Source organism: Cuculus canorus, chromosome 1, assembly GCF_017976375.1.
Source record: "Cuculus canorus isolate bCucCan1 chromosome 1, bCucCan1.pri, whole genome shotgun sequence".
Taxonomy (NCBI): domain Eukaryota; kingdom Metazoa; phylum Chordata; class Aves; order Cuculiformes; family Cuculidae; genus Cuculus; species Cuculus canorus.
In genome coordinates this window covers 70,136,231-70,153,187 of record NC_071401.1, presented here as the reverse complement: position 1 = coordinate 70,153,187, position 16,957 = coordinate 70,136,231, and the positions used below count along the sequence as shown (strand labels likewise).

The following is a 16,957-nucleotide window of genomic DNA, read 5'->3' as shown; positions in this document are numbered from 1 at the left end:
GTTGTGTAAATAGATAAGTAAATAATAAGGCAGCAATGTTAAATGAATGTCACTCTGAGCTTTTTTTGCCAACAACTGTGTTAAAAAGTTTATTTTAAGGTGTGAAAGCAAAGCACTTGCAAACAAAATATTACATCTCATTAAAAATATTGCTTTTACATAAATTCCAAGTAATTTTCATAACCTTTGAGTTGATAAAGTGTCACAGATACCTTAGAATGAAAATGGTAACTTAAAATTATTCACAAGTATTAATTTCTTAGGAATCTTTCTCCAGGGAAGTAAAAGTCATGAAAATATATTCCTTTCCTTTTTTTAACAGAAGGATTATACGTATCTATTTAGAAGTTTCATCACTTATGTTCTGCATACTGCATCTTTTAAATGTCAACATACTTATTCTTGTGTGTTGCACTGTTAAAAGGAAATACAATTTCTGGACCAAATTTAATATGCAGTGATACCCAAACCACTAGTGTTCAGCTGCCACCTGAACAACCTGCAAGTACAAGAACTTCTGATCTGAACGACAGCCCCTTTGTCACTCTGATGTAATTGTGTTTCATAACACACTACTCCGTGCCTGTTAGGATCTTTGCCCATCTCTGTCATAGAATTTGACAGTGTGTGAGTTGAGTAGTACTTTTCCACTCTGAAGGGTTCTATCTGACTGCCAGGTGTGCAGGTTATACATAGTTGTGTTGTATGAATACTGACTTCTGCAGCTCTGTGTAGGAATGGTATCAGTAAGGGAGGCATCTCAGCTGACTGATACTTTGTCATGGTAGAAAAACTAAAAGAAAGCCAACCAGCTTTGTTCAGACTGAAGCAAAAATGATGTGATTTTCTCCCTTGGGAAACTGAAAAGTCATAAAGTATAATAGATATACCCCATTCAATCTGAAAATAGCACTTTCTGGACACTTGTAAGAAAAGAAAACAAAGCCAAAGTGAATCAAAGGCTAGCTCTTATGAGTTAAAACCACCCCTTTACCTGGTTGTTTGAAGGAATAGATCATTCTCCTGGGGTGTGAAGTCTCCTGTCTGCCCAAGGAGAAGTCAGAGCCATCACGGCTTTGCTGGAGTCTGGCCCATGTCTTTTCATCCATGGTAGTAACCATGTTTGTATGGAATGCTATCTAGGTATACTGTACAAATGGAAATGGCTGTAGTGGGGAGGGTAGAGCGCCTGCCCCAGGCTGTCCCCTGGCCCAATACTTACAGGCTTCTCTCTGTGGTTCAAGTGGCTGACTTGGGCGTTGGAGATCTAGTTTTCCTACCTTGCAGATGCTACTGCCTCTGTGCCATTTTCCATTCACCCAAGATCTCTGGCCTGGTTTAGTAGATGGGGAGTGTTTTTTTATAGGTCTGAGGAAACTGTTTAACAGAAAAAAAAATTTGCTTTTTGCCTCATCTGAGAGTGAGAACAAGATGCCTGATTTCATCTGACCATCAAATAGTTCTAACTACGTTTTAAGTTTGGGGAAGCTGGTTTACAATCAGTTGTGTTCAGGTATTCAGGAAGATATATATCCATTGAATAAGGTAATCTTTAAATTTCAGCCATTCTTTTGATTCTTGAGCCCCACGTACTTAAGCAATCCCACCAGTATTTCTGCATAACCAGCCCACTTCTGCAAATACAGCTGCAAATTCCTGCTGAGTCTTTTCTTTCTAGTAATTGTGAAGTTACTGTAGAAGCTATGGATGAATATCAAGATCTTGTGAATGAAGTAAATTTGCTTACATCTCTGAAAAAAATGTAAGTGTATCAGGTACTTCACAAGTTGATATCAATGTCTTTTTTTTTTAGGCTTTGGCTCATCTGCACTTAATAGACTACATAGGAGAGCAGACAGCTTTACTAATAAAGGTATGGTTAAAATATTTGCAGTTTGTAAACCGTTAAGGAAAATATTTTTTCTCCAATGTAATACTGAATAATACTTTTATTTGAATTTAATGTTAATTGTTCCATTCGCACATCAGAAATATCAAGAAATCATGTCATAACTTGTGGGTGATATTTAATATGTATGTATCTGTCCTCAAAAAAAAAAAAGAGTAGAAAGTGAAAATTCAGAGTTGTATAGTTTATTTCTCATATGAAATGTAAATATGAGTATTAGAAGTATCAGCCTTTGTATTTCTATTTCTTCAAATTTTCTTGGAAAAAGAACAATAAATGTGCTACTAAATATTGGGCTGTTTTTTTCAAGATGCTTTTCCTGTCTCAGAGCCTAAAGGAGTAATAAATGTTGACAAATTAAAACTGTGAAGAACATGCAATTCTGCCAACATAGGAAGAGAGCAACACTGATCTTGTCAAAGCGGTAATTTGATCTCTCTCAATTCCAGGTGGTTCCTGAGGACCAGCGCTTGGCAGTGGCCATCATTTTAGTGCTCTGGGTGTCTGCTTTGGCATCCTCTGTGATCGACAATATCCCCTTCACAGCTACAATGGTAGGGTCTGCACAGCACTTGCATTTTCTCCTCTCCTTGCTTGCAAGGAAACTGAGCTTGCTGGTTACAATCTGCTTTTTTTTTGACCTCTGTTTTGTTGTAGTTTAATTTATCCCCTGAGGTTGAATCATTATTACAAGTTTATTCATACCATTTATGCATCTAGCTGGCCACTGATGCCAGAAGTTGAAGTTAGCTGTGGAACTAGGTGAATTATTAGCTGCATTTTTGCACTTTTCTTCTTATATTGACAACTGTGGCTGAAAAGTAAAATTGCTCTTTTAATGGAAACTATCACTGTCCATTGGCTGCTATCAACCTTTTCCCCCTATGCATTGTGTAATTGTTCTAACGTTTTTTTAACACCTGAAGCTTTTATTGCTACCTCACTCATGTAATTAAAACCAGCAAATTATGTTAAGCATAACAAATGCTTATCAGCAGAAGAGTTTTAGTATCAGAAAAGTATCAAAAAATCTTAAAGAAAATTTCTCAACTAAGTCTCAAGTTCTTATGTGAGATTGTATGAACTTTCATTTAAAACTCTTTTTGTTTCTTTGGCACTTTGTTCTTACTGTTAAAGCAAGCAATATTTTGTTTTAGAAGTCTATTTTTCACATATGTCAAAGCTATGAACTGCTGAGTAGTATTACATATATTAAGCTCAGCTCTATTGTAAAACAACTTTTTGCAAACTGGGTACTGAGTATGTCTGCGTCATAAACGCACAGTACCACAGGTATTTCTTATATTTTCCTTTATTTGTTGGCCTGCTGTTTACAGTATCAAGCTGTGATTATTAATGTCACATAAAAATCTGCATAGCAAAGTCACTTATTCGGCCACATAGTTCACTCACTTATTCACACATTTTCCCAGTGGGAGCAACAGCTTGGAGGTCAACTTCAAGTGTATACTTAGAAGAAGAGGATCATACTGGCATGCTTCTATATATGAGTAGGGTTTTATGCCCTAGTGATACAGGAGTATGGGGCATCAGGTACGACATAGCCATGAATGATCCTGTCCTTTCCTGGTAAAACGTTCCAGTGTCAAAGCTGAGCCTACTCTCATTATAATGTGAGACAGACATACAGAGACCCTCCAGGGGCTCTATAAATCACCCTCAGTGGCAAATGAATACCTGCATGACAGTGAGGCAATCTCTTTTGTGATTTTTTGCAGTCATAGCTTTGATGGATCAAGTGCTGGGTATGGATGTGGGACCCATTCAATTTCTCTCATTTTTTGAACCCACAGAATCAAAACATCTATGTGGTTTCATAGGTATCAGCTGTATGCTCTGACTCAGGAGAGGGTTTGGAGAGTGGCGTCAGAGATCTTTGCCAATAGTGGACTTGTTCACCTCAGGGAAGTTCATAATTGACCAGTAGGAGTTAGGGGAAACAAGGATCACAGGGTGACCGCTTGTTTGACATTTACATAGATACAGATTCCTGAAATATCATGCAAAGCTCATGAAAGGCTTGATGGCTGCTCATATTCAATGTCGCCAGTGGCGTATCTTTTGCATTAGAAAAGCGAGTATACTGTGATTTATGTCCCATATTCCAAAGATGACACAATCCGGTCAGTTCTAGCTCTTCTGGTTGTGAAGATCCAGCTGACTGGGCAAAACTACTGCAATTTCAAGGGTGCCTAGAAAGTCATACTGCTTTGTTCCTACAAGAGTGAGGGGATGTTCCTAGCAGGGTGTTCAACTACTGCATCCAGATCGTTGACAAATACATTGAACAGGACTGGCCCTAGAACTGAATCCTGAGAAATACCACTGATGACCAGTCACCAGAGAGACATAGCCCCATTCATTATAACCCATTGGGCTCTGCCCTTCAGCCAGTTCTTCACCCAGTGCACTGTGAATCTGTTCATCCCACAGTTGGACAACTTGTCCAGAAGGATGCTGGAGAGAACAGTATCAAATACCTTACTGCAATTTAGAAAAACTACACCCGCTACTTTGCCTTTATCCATGAGGTGGGTGACCTTGTCATAGAAAGTTATCAAATTAGTTAAAAAAGACTTTCCCTTTATGAACACATGTTGACTGGGCCTGATGATTGCTTTATTCTTTAACTGGATTTCAGTAGTACCCAGTATGATATTCTCTATAATTTTTCCAGGAACCGAGGTTAGACTAACAAGTCTGTAGTTTCCTGGGTCTTGCTTCATGCTATGTGTATTGGAATAATATTGGCTACCTTCTAGTCAGCAAGGAACCCCCTGGGCACCCAAGACATTTGGTAGATGATTGAGAAGGATCCTGCCATAACATCTGCTAGCTCTTCCAGTACTCTGGGATGAACCCAATCAAGCCCTATACTTATGAACAGCCATATGTTGTTATGATACAACTGGGGCCTTACAATTTAGTGTCCAGATCCTGAGACATGCTTTGTGGGAAACTCTATGGACTCTGGCTGGATGTAAAAGACTAAGTTCCCAGCAGCAAATCCAATACGTATAGATATATCTGGAAGCTGCTTAAAAACATCCACAAAATGTTCTGTGTGTAAACAATTAATAAATCAGGAGCTTGGTTATTAAGTCACACATTTTAATTCTGGAATAGCAAGGGATTTTTTTTTTATGTTGGATATCCAGTATTTTTTTGACTGAAGAATAAATACGGGGAATCACACAGTGATGGTCTATGCATCCTTCTATTAAACCTCTGATATTTCTCCATTTCCAACAGGCTAAACTCACTATGACAATCCTTTATGGGTAGGCTTATTAATTTTTAATACCTACATTTTGCTAGTATTGTAATTTAAACAGCCACGGATTTCTTAGAATGTTAGGTGACATGATTTTATTACCAATATGCTCTTTAGTTTAATTGACATGTTTTATCAGCTGCATATGCTGGAGCCATCTGTTTATATTTTTCTTTTATTACCTGAACTAAAAATATAGTCACAGTAAATCCCCATTTCAGCTGAGTTTAAGTACTATTTTCTCAATATGGGGTAACAAAAAATTTCCGTTATCCACCTGGCCGATAAGGTGGCTTAGTCTCTGACAAGTCTTTGTCACAAACAAGATGATTTTTGGCCCAATGTTTATTGCCACTAAAACTATCAGAGGCTTTTTGTTTGCACAACTGAATATTTTGCATATATCTCATGCTCTTAGTGCCAGTTTTATTTTTGAACATTCTTTGCCTTCTGCTCTACAGAAGTTTTCTGTGCCTGGCATTTCAGTTCTTGAAAGAAAACTTAAGAAATCCTCAGTTCTTTTAGTAGTACCTGTGCCCAGCCTGGCCTAATGTTGAGAACACCTTCTGTTTGGCTTATTAGACTACCGTGGTCAGAGGGGAAAAGTGAACATAGATCAAGAATATGATGCAAAGATACTATTAAAAAAACAATAAAAGAAAATAACCCACAAGATCTTCTTTGGACTTGCTGGTGGTTTAAGTTGCTTTCTTAAATGAATTCATTCATACTGTGCTAATGGTTGGATAATGTCTCCTGAACATCTCTCTTTCCTTCTTAAACCATAGATTCCTGTGCTTCTCAATCTAAGTAAAGATCCTGATGTTAATTTACCTATGAAACCATTAATCTTCTCATTGGCCATGGGTGCATGCCTTGGAGGTAAGAGTTTATAGAAGAAAGTGGAAATAAGGTAATAGATATGTATTTATGGCACGTATAAACTGGCGCAATAGGTTCAATAGTTTTATTATGCAAAGCATAGGAAGGGCCTGATCCAGGCCTTTTTGACTTCAAAGGACTTCTGGATAAGGAACCCAGACACTGTCTGCTGCCACAATAGAGTTTTTGCAGTTGGTGTTTGAAGACCATATCTGCATAAAGTATAGACACACAAAGAAGCAGTCCAGATGGTGCTTATAGGGTTCTGATCTTTTGTGAGAGAAAATACAAGGACGTATTTAGCTTTCAGAACAGACACCCAACACTGCTTATTGAAAAGATGCAGAAAATATATAATAGCTGAGATCTGAAGGCTTGATTGAAAATCTACTGAAGTCACTGGGAGGTTTTCTGGCTGGCTCTCAAAAATGGTTTGAGCATCCATTTGCTGACCTATTTAGCACTCCCCACTTTAAGGAAAGCCTCTTTGAAGTCTTTGGGAAATGTACCTCTAATAATGAAAGCTAATAGCTATTCTCCTAGTGCCCATCTTGGCTTTCACTGTGACTTCTTGTTTTGTCAATGCATTAGCACAAACCAAGCAGACAGTTTCATTTCTTTCTTCCTTTTTTTTTTTTTTAAATGAAAATGTAACATGTATGTTTTGTAGGCCCAGGATTTCCTCCTAGTTGTTATAACATTAAAGAAAAATAGTTATCTGGTAGTTTTTAATGTTTCTACTTGATTACTTTATCTCAACAATTTGCAAATGGCTTATGAATGTGTTACAACATAATGTTTCCAAATAGCAAGTGTACTAAGTGCAATTAAAATGCATAAGCTCTTAATAAGAAATAAAGTTAGCATCATTTTCTTGCTACTGAGAATTTTAACGCTAATTACATTGTATCAGGCTTTGTTTTGATCCCTAAATATTTAGGTAGTTAGGTTAAATAAAATAAAAATGGCTAAATGGTGTTATGCAATGAATCCACTCCTTTTACTCCTCCATGTCCCTCCAATAGTTTCATAGACTGTACAGAGATTAAAACTAAAAACATTTTTGTGTGTACTACAAGTTCTGGCTTGTTTATTCAGCTAAGTGATTGTTAGTACAAGTGACCTTAACACCTAAGAAATATTATAATGATGTAATTTACAGATTGAATTTTAAAAGCATGTTTCAAAGGCAGGACAATTTATACCAAACTACAGTTGTTCATTTAAGGAATGTATTTTTGTGCTCATCACTACTCATCATCATATTGTGACTTTAATCTGTTCCTCTTTAAAACCAGTGATTTGAATAATCAGCATGTCTTTATATAGATGGTAGACATAAAAGTATCATCTTTGTTCACAATTTGATAATTGCTGAATATACTCTGATTTCATTAAACTTTCAGATTAAAAAAGAAAAAAAAGCATTGGGAATATAAAGTTGGACAGATTATGTTCACATATTCTGAGTGGGAGGCACTCAGAATTTTTTAGGAAATCAGAAAAGCTGATTTTTCTAAAAAAACTTGTCACTTTTTCAATTATCATCTTAACCAAAATTTCTTTAATTGGATTTATTGAAGGGCCGCTGAGATTTTAACAGAGAATCCTGTGTATATGCAGTATGAGACAAAAGTAAAAATATGAACAGTACCATGGGAATTATTTGTAATAAAGGAACCAGAGATCCATAGGAAGTGCCCAGGTATTCAGATAGGCTCCATACAAATACTTGGATAAAGAGTTAGATTATTGTCATTATTAGCAGAAGTTTAAACTCTCCAGATTGTGCTTTATTAGGATAAATCTGAGCATATACCAAGATATTCTGTGATATAACGGCAAAGATCTCTTAAGAGTGTTATCCTGAAAATTAATGTGCTTCTGACTTTCCCTTGTCAAAACTAAAGCTAGTAGAGAGTAAGCTTATTGTCGGGAATGAAAAGTGTGGAAAAGCTCTTGATTTAAAAGATTTCATATCTCCAAAAGGGAGGGGAAAGAAGATCTTCAGAAGTCACTAACACTTTTTTCTTTATAGAAGTGGGAAGGAATCCTCAAGGTAGGCTAATCCAGTTGTCGAAAGGGTAGGTGACAATTATACATCAGTTGGCTACACACAAATGTATTGGGCCAGATGATATCCACCCGAAGGTACTGAAGGAACTGAAAGAAGTGCTCACCAAGCTGGTTTCCATTATTTATCAGCAGTCTTGGCTAAGGAGGGGAGGTCCCAGTCATTTGGAGGTTAGCAATGCCTGTCTACAAGAAAGGCCAGAAGGAGGATTTGGGGAACTATAGGCCTATCAATCTGACTTCAGTACCGTGAAAGGTTAAGGAGCTAATGATCTTGAGTGCCATCATGCAGCATGTACAGGATAACCAGATGATCAGGCCCAGTCACCATGGGTTTAGGAAAGGCAGGGCCTGTTTGACTAACCTGATGTCCTTCTACAACAAGGTGTCTTGCCTAGTGGATGAGGGAAAGGCTGTGGATGTTGTCTACCTAGACTTTGGTTAAGCCTTTCACACTGTTTCCCACAGTGTTCTCCTGGACAAACTGGCTGCCCATGGCTTGTATGGGCATACCCTCCACCGGGTAAAAAACTGGCTGGATGGCCAGGCCTGGAGAGTTGTGGCAAATGGGGTTAAATCCAGTTGGTAGCCAGGCACAAGTTGTGTTCCCCAGGGCTCAGTGTTGGGGCCAGTTCTGTGTCATATCTTTATTAATGATCTGGAATAAGTGTACCCTCAGTAAGTTTGCAGATGACACCAAATTGTGCAGGAATGTTGATCTACTTTAGGGAAGACAGACTCTTCAGAGGGATTTGAACAGGCTGGATCGATGAGCTGAGGCCAACTGTGTGGGGGTCAACAAGACTAAGTGCTGGGTCACAACAACCCCGTGCAGTGCAACACTACATGCTTGGGGAAGAGTGGCTGGACAGCTGTCCTGCAGAAGAGGACCTGGGGATGCTGGTCAACAGCCAGCTGAATATGAGCCAGCAGTGTGCTCAGGTGGACGAGAAGGCTGATAGCATACAGGCTTATATCAGAAATAGCGTGGCCAGCAGGACTAGAGGGAAGTGATTGTGCCCCTATACTTGATGCCTGTGAGGCCGCACTTCAAATACTGTCTTCAGTTTTGAGCCCCTCACTACAAGAAGAACGTTGAGGTGCTGGAGAATGTGCGAAGTAGAGCAATGAAGCTGGTGAAGGGTCTTATATGGAGTGATTGAGGGAACTGGAGTTGTTTAGTCTGGAGAAAGGGAAAGTTAGAGGAGACCTTATTGCTCTTTACTAATAACTGAGAGGAGGTTGTAGTGAGGTAAGTGCTGGTCTCTTCTCCCAAGTGACTAATGATAGGATGAGTGGAAATGGCCTCAAGTTGCATCTGTTGAGGTTTAGATTGGGCATTAGCAAAAGTTTCTTCACTAAAGGGGTTGTCAAGTATTGGAACATGCTGCCCAGGCTGATGGTTGAGTCACCATCCCTGGAGGTATTTAAACCATGTGTAGATGTGGTGCTTAGGGACTTAGATTAGTGTTGAACTTGTCAGTGCTAGGTTTACAGTTGGACTTCACGATCCTAAAGACATTTTCCAATGTAAATAATTCTATGATTCTATATCATTACTGTGTGACGCTTAAAGCAAAGGACTGGATCTTACCACTCTTTATGCAACCAGAGGCACTTGGCAAAAAAAATGTTGTAGAAGAGTCCAATGTAATAACACATTATAACTACATATTCTAGAGTTAATTGTTTGCTACATAATGTTCAGCTTCAGTTCTGGTAATTTGGTATAGTTCTGGGGGTCAGGATAAGCAATCCTGTCTGCTTATGTGTCTGTATCGGAAAATGCCATTCAACATTCTGTACTGAAAGATTTCCAGTGGGTGCAGTTACTTTTTTCTGCTGGCACAAAGTGCACAGGCAGCTACAGGTTTGGAAGATGACAGGATGAGAAAAGAGTACTTTTCCTTAGTTGCTTTAGCTGTTGTCCCGGAAATGAAATAAGGATTGATTGTGTCACAAGGAAGATGAAGAGACCGTTGCTAGTGTAACTGTGACATTGTCATCTACAGCAGCTTCTACCCAAAGAAAGAAATGCTGCTATTAAATTTCTGTGTTTCACAGCACTGGACTCAGACATAAGGAGTAATTAAATATTGTGTAAATTGTTCCTTGCTCTGCAAAATGTGTCTCTGAAAGTGAGAAGGGAAGAAAAATTCTGTATCTTAATCAAGGAAGCCAGTGATGGCCATGGGCAGTTCCTGGTGGATAGTTACACTTTTGAAATCTTTGGGTTTTCCTTGGAGTTCGCCAGTTTTATTCTGGCAGAAATTTTCTTGCTCAGGTCAAGTCAATCTTACACAGTTGAGAAACAACCATGGTGATTTTTTAGATCATCTGGTTCCGGAAATGTGGATTTATGTTTGCCCTAGCTATCTTTAAGAACTTAAGTTGTAAGTTAGGAGTCTAGCTGCCCTAGGCTCTCCGGTGATGGCGAGACCAGCATGTCTGGGAGACAGATATTTATTCATCCTTTGCAAATGCCAAATGCTAAATGTTGTCTTCAGAGCAAATCAGAGCCCATCCGTGCATAACTTCAGTAGCTGAGAGGGGTGTCCAAAGAAGGTCAAATGAATTTGAGGCCTTTTTCTTTGTCTATTCTTCCAAATGCTGAATGACCCTATTAGTTCATGCCTGTTTGGGCAATAGTGGTCAGGCTAAGTAGTATCTGGAAAAAATGTATTGCTTGTGTAGGGTTTTATGTACTAATTACCAGTATTTATATTATGTTTTGACTATGAAAGGAAGGAACACAGGAAGTTTAAAAGGAACTGAAGGAAATAAATAAGGAATTACTGTCACTTGGTTTTCACGGTGTTCTGATGAATTTGCATCCATATTTATTTTGCAGGACAGGGCATTGAAAAAAGCTTTGTATGTTAACGCTTCCTATTCTAGTACATGATTAAATTATCGTACCTCTTGGAACTGAATTGTATATAGAACTTCTAATAGTGTCTAGGGAATGCTGCACTAAAATTTTGGAGTTTAAATGTTGATTGCTGTCTCCTGCAATTTTAGATCAAGAGGAGATTTAATTGCATGGCTTCTATTGGCTCATAAGTTTTAAAATCACATGAAATATATGTTCAACTGAGGTTGAGAAAGTACACAGTCAGAAATGAACTTGTTAAGATGGTTCAGTTTTGCAGAGCTAGATTTTTTACTGAGCTGAATAGCTTGTAGATACAATATTATTTGAAGTTTTTTTGTACATTTGACATTTAAAGAGCTGACATTTATTTGTCTTTTTATGTCTTTTTTCATGATTTATAGAATGTAGGTTTTCTCAAAAAAAAGAAGACGAGAAAAAGGGCTTCAGTTAAAAAGTGACTGAATTCATATTTGGAAGTCTTTAGCTTTTGAGTTCTCAGTTGCTATCATAGATATGTAAGAAGTATTTATCTGCTGCAGTGACTTGCTGAGGTCTAAAGGGACATTTTCTGCAGTGTATAGTTTTGCACTTTTTTTCTTCTCTGTATACTTTACTGGAAGACAATACGTTATTGTTGTCACAATCCTGCAGAAAGAGGCAATCTCTAGGTTGCATACAGCTGTGTTATTCTGGCCACACAGTCTCATTGTAGGCTCTACTTCAGGAAAGGAGGTAGGAGGAGGGGGTTGCTGGTTCTTCTCTTCTAACCTTACAGGGTAGAAATCCAAGTGTGAATAAAATCCATTATCCACAGGGCATTGTGCTAATTACTGCTATTAAAGGAGTGCAACCCACAGTGTAGCTAAACAGCTGGATTTCTGTCAGTGGTTCGGTGCTGTAGCTATTCTGTCTTTTGGCACCCCTCCTTTGGTCCATGATACACATGGTGCCTTGCACTGCAGAGTATCATTGATTTATTATTTCTGCTGATTCTGCTCAATAAAATCCTAAACTAATTTTAAAGCTTCAGACAGAGTGAAGGTATAATCCTGAAAATATTGTTTATATTCCTAAACCAAGCCTCTTTCTTTGCAATGTGAGGGAAAAGTGATAGCCTTCAACAAAACATAAAACATACAAAAATATACACTACTTAATATTATGAAGAAATATGTAGATCCTTTGAAGTTGCTTTATAGTTTCCATAGATAAATGTGTATAACACTTCCATTTAAAAGATTAAAAATCTACCAAGAAATTAATGTGTGCAAGACAAATATAGCAGTTATTTAAGAGAAACACTATTCAGCTTGGGTTTTGAACTTAATTGTTGTATATAATATGTAACTGAATCTGTAGGAAAATGTTTTAGTGGAAAGAATGTATTTACCTGAGCTTGAATGTAACCAGGACACTGATATTGAAAGTTCCTATTGTTTCTAAAGGCCGTGGAATTTTTTAATGATGAGAAATCCTGAGGCTCAGTTTTATGTCTTATGGGTGAGACAGGCCTGAGCTAGATAAATATTTTGTCTATGGAAATAAAACTTATAATCCAAATCAAAAGGTGATGTTGAAGGGAATGAGAGTGACTTGAGACCTCTCAAAAGGGAAAAGATGTTGCTGCCCCCAACTTCAAAAGGCAGGCAAAAAAATAAAGAAATTTAGGAAATTTCTCTCAGTTTTTCTCTTAAGACTTCAGTGCATTCTTCAGCAGTATTATGCCTCTTAATTGTACAGATCTAGGAGCAAAATATAGCAGGTATGATTTATACATATATTAACCTAAGACAGGCTCTAGCAGGACTTAGGAAACTGTTATAAACAAGGCACTTCAGTCATAATGAAACATAACAGGTAGGTTCCAAAGGATAGTCAATTAGAGTTGAGTTAGAATCTGAATTTAATGCAGCTGGACATTGTAAAATAAATTAATAGAAGGATGCTTTTTTATTTAGTAACAGCATTTTGTTCAACTCAGCACCAAAATAAATTATGATAAAGTTGAAGAATGTACTTTTGTGCCAGGTGTCTATACGTGGAATTGTTTTTCAGTATTTGTTCCCTAACGGTGTCACTCATTGAGAAGCTGTGAAATTCAGCTGACATAATTTTAGCCTCTGAATCTAAAAATAGGGGAGAAAAAATTGTCTAAACTGAAGTTTGTGTGTAGCATTAAATCCCTAAATGGAACCTACTTGGATATGTGTTTTAGGGCACGAGGAAATGGCATGTCAGAGTACACTGCTGATGCTATCCCTCGTTATGCTAGTTTATTTTACCCTTGTAAAATTTATAAAACTATCACTCTTACAAATGTCTGGATTTGAAAGAAGCTTATGGATCTCCTTGTGTTGTTAAAGTAACAAGTGTAGGATATTCAACAACCTGCTTTATTTATTTCACACTTCCGGTAGATATGTGACAAATTTAAATGTCACTGCTCCTCTCCTATCAAAAAGAAAGCAATGAGCATTAAATAGCGCAATACAGTAACTGTCCTGCTGGTGGCAGAGTAGCAGTGATAAAGAATAGTTAAGTGCATTTGATTAAAAGTGTTGGACTGGACGCAGTTCAATGAACTTTTTGGATAAGTTAACTCAAAACTTTGATTCACTTTTAAATTTTTTTTCTTCCTGTAAAGCCCATGAGTATTCATTCGTGCAGAAACATCCCATTCAAAATGTTTCCAAAGCAGTAAAATTAAAAAAATGTTGATACGACTGCAATCTACAACATATAACAATGTTGAATGTGTTCATGCATGCATTCTCCTCCCTACTACTTTTGTCTTGAGGTTCATTGTTATTTCATGGACTGTTAGTGGTTTGATTGGCCTTGATTTGGTAGCTCTTTATGGACTGCAAAATTCGATTAGCCAGGGCTTGTTAATTTTTACACATAAAAACATTAAAAGATATTCAAGGCTTATATGTTACTAAAAGATATTCAAGACCTGTAGACATTTAACAGATGAATATAAATGGCGTTAGTTAACATGGAAAATGTGAATTGGTTTTGTGTGAAATAGAGAATTTCTGAAAGCTATGTAAGGCTAATCAAAATCATAACCATTCATTGTTCACTTCTGCAGCTAAATTTGTTATATGTGAAGAGTTCGTGCCTTAGGCAGAGAAATGTAATATGCTATGCTGTCCTGGTTTTGACTAGGATAGAGTTAATTTTCTTCCTAGTAGCTGGTGTAGTGCTACGTTTTGGATATAGTATGAGAATAATGTTGAAAACACACTGATGTTTTTAGTTGTTGCTAATTAGCATTTATACTAATCCAAGGATTTTTCAGCTTCCCATGCACTGCCAATGGGGAGGTGTACAAGGAGCTGGGAGGAAGCATAGCCAGGACAGCTGGCCAAAGCTGGGCAAAGGGATATTCCATGCCGTATAACATCATGCTCAGCATATAAACTGGAGAGTAGGTCAGATGGAGGGGTTCACTGCTTGGGGATGGGATGGGCATCAGCCACTGCGTGATCATAGAATCATAGAATGGTTTGTGTTGGTTGGAATCTTAAAGATCATCTAGTTCCAATGCCCCTGCCATGGGCAAGGCCAACTTCAACTAGTTCAGGTTGCTCAAAGCCTCATCCAACCTGGCCTTGGAAACCTCTAGGGATGGGGCATCCACGACTTCTCTGAGCAACCTCACAGGAAAAGGTTTCTTCCTAATATCTAATTTAAATCTACTCTCTTTAGGCTTAAAGCCATCACCCCTTGTCCTGTCACTGCATTCCCTCATAAAAAGAGTCCCTTCCCAGCTTTCCTGTAGGCTTCCTTTAAATACTGGAAGGCTAGTATAAGGTCTCTGTGAGACCTTCTTTCTAGGCTGAACAAGCCCAACTGTCTCAGCCTGTCCTCATATGGGAGGTGCTCCAGCCCTCTGATCATCTTTGTAGCCCTCCTCTGGACTTTACCAGGTTCATGTCTTTTCTGCATTGAGGACTCCAGAACTGGATGCAGGACTCCAGATGAGGTCTCGTGAGAGCAGAGTAAAGAGACAGAATCACCTCCCTTGACCTGTTGGTCAAGGATATGCAGCCCAGGATATGGTTACATTGATGAGCAATTGTGTTGTGCATCAAGCCTTCCATTTTTACTATTATTACTATTATTATTATTATATTTCCTCTGCCTTTGCTGACTTATTAAACAGTCTCTATCTCAGCCCACCAGTTTTACTTATTTTTTTTCTATTCCCCTACCCCACTGGGGGAAGAAGGAGTAAGGAAACAGCTGCAGGTGGCTTAGCTGCCAACTGAAGTTAAACCATGAAGTATGAAAAGGAAGCTGCATGCATCAGTTTACCTTTATTTAACGATGTAAAGCCTATAGGAGACTGCATATTTTCGTTTTGACTACAGAAGCTAGGAGCTAGGAGCTAGCTTCCTTCAGTAAGTTTTGCTTTGGCACTATAATAAGATGGTACAATTACAGCAAAAAAACAGGGCTGAGAATCCTCACTCTAAGATTATTCATGACTCTGTAGCAAACTTCTGGCCTCAGAATGAGACCTCTTGTCTGAGACAAAGCAGTGCAAACAGCTGTGCCTGTGTAAAACTGGGTCCTGCACAGATGTTTGTCTAAGGCCAGGGAAATGTCGTTTCCAGGGTGTGAGAATATAGTAGTCTCTTTACTTCTATATTAGCTAGCCAGGGATACTGGGAAGAGAAAACGCAGAAAGTCTCTTAGATAAGCACAGGTATAGCTGCTATCCACCACTACACCATGTGGAGGAGAATTTGTGTGCAATCCTCACCACAAAGCAAGACTTTTCTGTAAGCAATTCGCTTTTAAGATTGTTGTTGCACAAGGTACTATCTTCTCTATATTTGAGAAAGTTACTGTTTATGAATGCTGTCCATGCTAAGCCAAATAAGTTTATTAATGATAATACTTTCAGGTTGATTTCTCAATCCTTTGAGTAATAAATAGTAATCCTGCTGGGGTATTTTGAGGTGATTCTCCAGACAAACAAATTAGTGCAGCAAACCCAAGGATTAGGCTTGTTATTGAGGGGGCGATACCAAAGACACTCCTGAGAACTAATAGTATTTAGGTATAATAGATGTGTTGCTCGCAAGTAAAAATTCAGAATCTGAGAATGAGGCTTAAAGTGAGAGGAAATATGTTATTCATGAAAACCCTTTTCTTCTTATGATTCTATATCGATATCCCAGCTCCTTCCTTTAGTAAGTTTAATCAATTCTCCCAGAAATGATTTTCAGTGCATTGCAGATTATAGTCACCTGGGCAAACTCTGTTTACTGAGGGATAGTCTGTCTGGGCCCAAGGAAGGTGCACAGGTTCTGTGTTCACATTCAGCAGCCTCTGAAGGAGTGATGTAGCAGAGGGTGATAACTGAACACTGGGTTGAGAAGTAGCTAAGAATGGAAGCAGAAGGCTTGAAGAATCATGGCTAGTGGATATTACTAGTATCAAATCAAGCTTAACAAATTTTGTCAAGGTGTTCCTGCTTGCACCTCTAATTTATCTGGAGATGCAAAGGCACGTTTTAACGTGTGGCTTTTGGTTTTGGATATTTCTTAATAGATTTGTTCTGAACTAAAACTGTTGAATACTTTCTTACACTTCAAGTTGATTTCACATTGCCAAAAGGTGTTCAAAGTAATTTGCCTTCAGAAATATCAGAAAGATACTTTAACGTCGCCTTTTCTGGGCAGAAACATTAGAAGACATCTATTGTGATTCTACAGTGATTGTGCAAATTTAGGGCAGATCCATGGGAAAATGACCATGATCCATGAGGATTCCTCTGTCATTTTCTTCTACATAGCCTAGGTAGCGGCAGCTCTTTAAATGACATGCCTGTATCTTTTTATGATCACACTTCAAAGTGAGAATTTTTTTTGCATTAAGAAAAAGCTCTTTCTTGATTACCTGCTTA

At 38.1% G+C, this 16,957-nt stretch overlaps 1 protein-coding gene across 4 annotated transcripts in view; it reads left to right on the top strand.

Annotated features, from left to right (window-relative positions):
• The window catches only part of OCA2 (OCA2 melanosomal transmembrane protein), a 188,547-nt gene that overhangs the window by 133,354 nt on the left and 38,236 nt on the right, over positions 1-16,957 (top strand). For all 4 annotated transcript variants that reach the window (XM_009568932.2, XM_054079259.1, XM_054079270.1 and 1 more), the window contains 3 exons: positions 1,814-1,873; positions 2,359-2,463; positions 5,993-6,086. In XM_009568932.2, coding sequence (XP_009567227.2) covers positions 1,814-1,873; positions 2,359-2,463; positions 5,993-6,086 — 259 coding nt within the window. The remainder of the gene's footprint in view (positions 1-1,813; positions 1,874-2,358; positions 2,464-5,992; positions 6,087-16,957) is intronic.